This window comes from Apteryx rowi, unplaced genomic scaffold (genome assembly GCF_003343035.1).
Source record: "Apteryx rowi isolate R43461 unplaced genomic scaffold, aptRow1 scaffold_1936, whole genome shotgun sequence".
Classification (NCBI taxonomy): Eukaryota; Metazoa; Chordata; class Aves; order Apterygiformes; family Apterygidae; genus Apteryx; species Apteryx rowi.
Genome location: NW_020448237.1, coordinates 7,932 through 8,989, shown reverse-complemented (window position 1 = coordinate 8,989; position 1,058 = coordinate 7,932). Strand labels below are relative to the sequence as shown.

The 1,058-nt window shown below is 37.5% G+C and overlaps 1 protein-coding gene across 1 annotated transcript in view; it reads left to right on the top strand.

Moving 5' to 3' along the window:
* The first annotated feature begins 686 nt into the window (after window positions 1–686).
* Window positions 687–1,058, top strand: part of LOC112964568 (natterin-3-like) — a 6,351-nt gene continuing 5,979 nt past the window's right edge. Inside the window, exon 1 of the mRNA XM_026062832.1 lies at window positions 687–850. Coding sequence (XP_025918617.1) covers window positions 687–850 — 164 coding nt within the window. The remainder of the gene's footprint in view (window positions 851–1,058) is intronic.

Here is a 1,058-nt window from a genome sequence, read left to right as displayed (position 1 = left end):
GGAGTTTTAGGGAAATTATATCAAATGCTAGGAATTCATAGAGAATTGTACACACCTTATCATGCCCAGGCTTGAGGACAAATTGAGAGAATGAACAGAACTATTAAAAACAAGTTAGCACGGGTATGTACACAGGCAAGTCTCCAATGGCCTAATGCCTTAAACTTAGTGCTGTGGGAAATGAGAACAACCCCTATACAACCAGTAGGATTCTCCCCAGCAGAAGTCTTATTTGGGCATCAATTGGCTACAGGAACTTATATGCCAGCTACGACCAGCCTGTTGGACGGAGATGAACAGCTAACCCAGTATGTTCTAGGGATGCAAAAAGGTTTGAAAATCTTAAAATTATATATATATTTATTTGTGAGAGAAACACTGTCAAAGCTCAAGACATTTGTCTTGATACTGAACRAAATGTTTGTCATTTTGAAATACACCCTGATGAAACCCCTGAAACTGTACTTGTATATCTTGGAAAAGGATGTGTTTGTATGAGAACCCTCTGTAATCTTATATTCGTAGATAACATTACTGTAGACACAAGAAATCATTCAAATATTTGTGTTTGTATTTTTTCTAAAGTTATGGGCTGTGACTTTAATTATTCAGCTCCTGTTGTGTCTTATCGATTAATACAATCTAATTATACCTTAAGTCAAGATTTATCGCCTACCCCTATCGGAATGAAGCTTACATTGGTAAAGAAACTACTACAACATGATGACCTGTGTCAACTGTTAAAACGCATCCGAAATAATGGACAAAAAACTCTAATCACCATTCATCATGATACAGAAGAGATACACCACATCTGGGAAAGAGTGAAGAAGGATGGAGAATATCATTGGTGGGAGACTCTTCTGGGATGGTCACCAACCGCAACAGGGATCTATAATCACATGTTGCACCCAGTAATAGTTGTGTTAAGTTTGACCATGTTATGCCTATTGCTTACAACCATATTGTACATAAGATTATGGAGAGTGATAGTACGCCTCGAAAGGCTTCGAGAACTCTGCTTAACATATTACCAGGGATGCTTAATAAAAACAAAG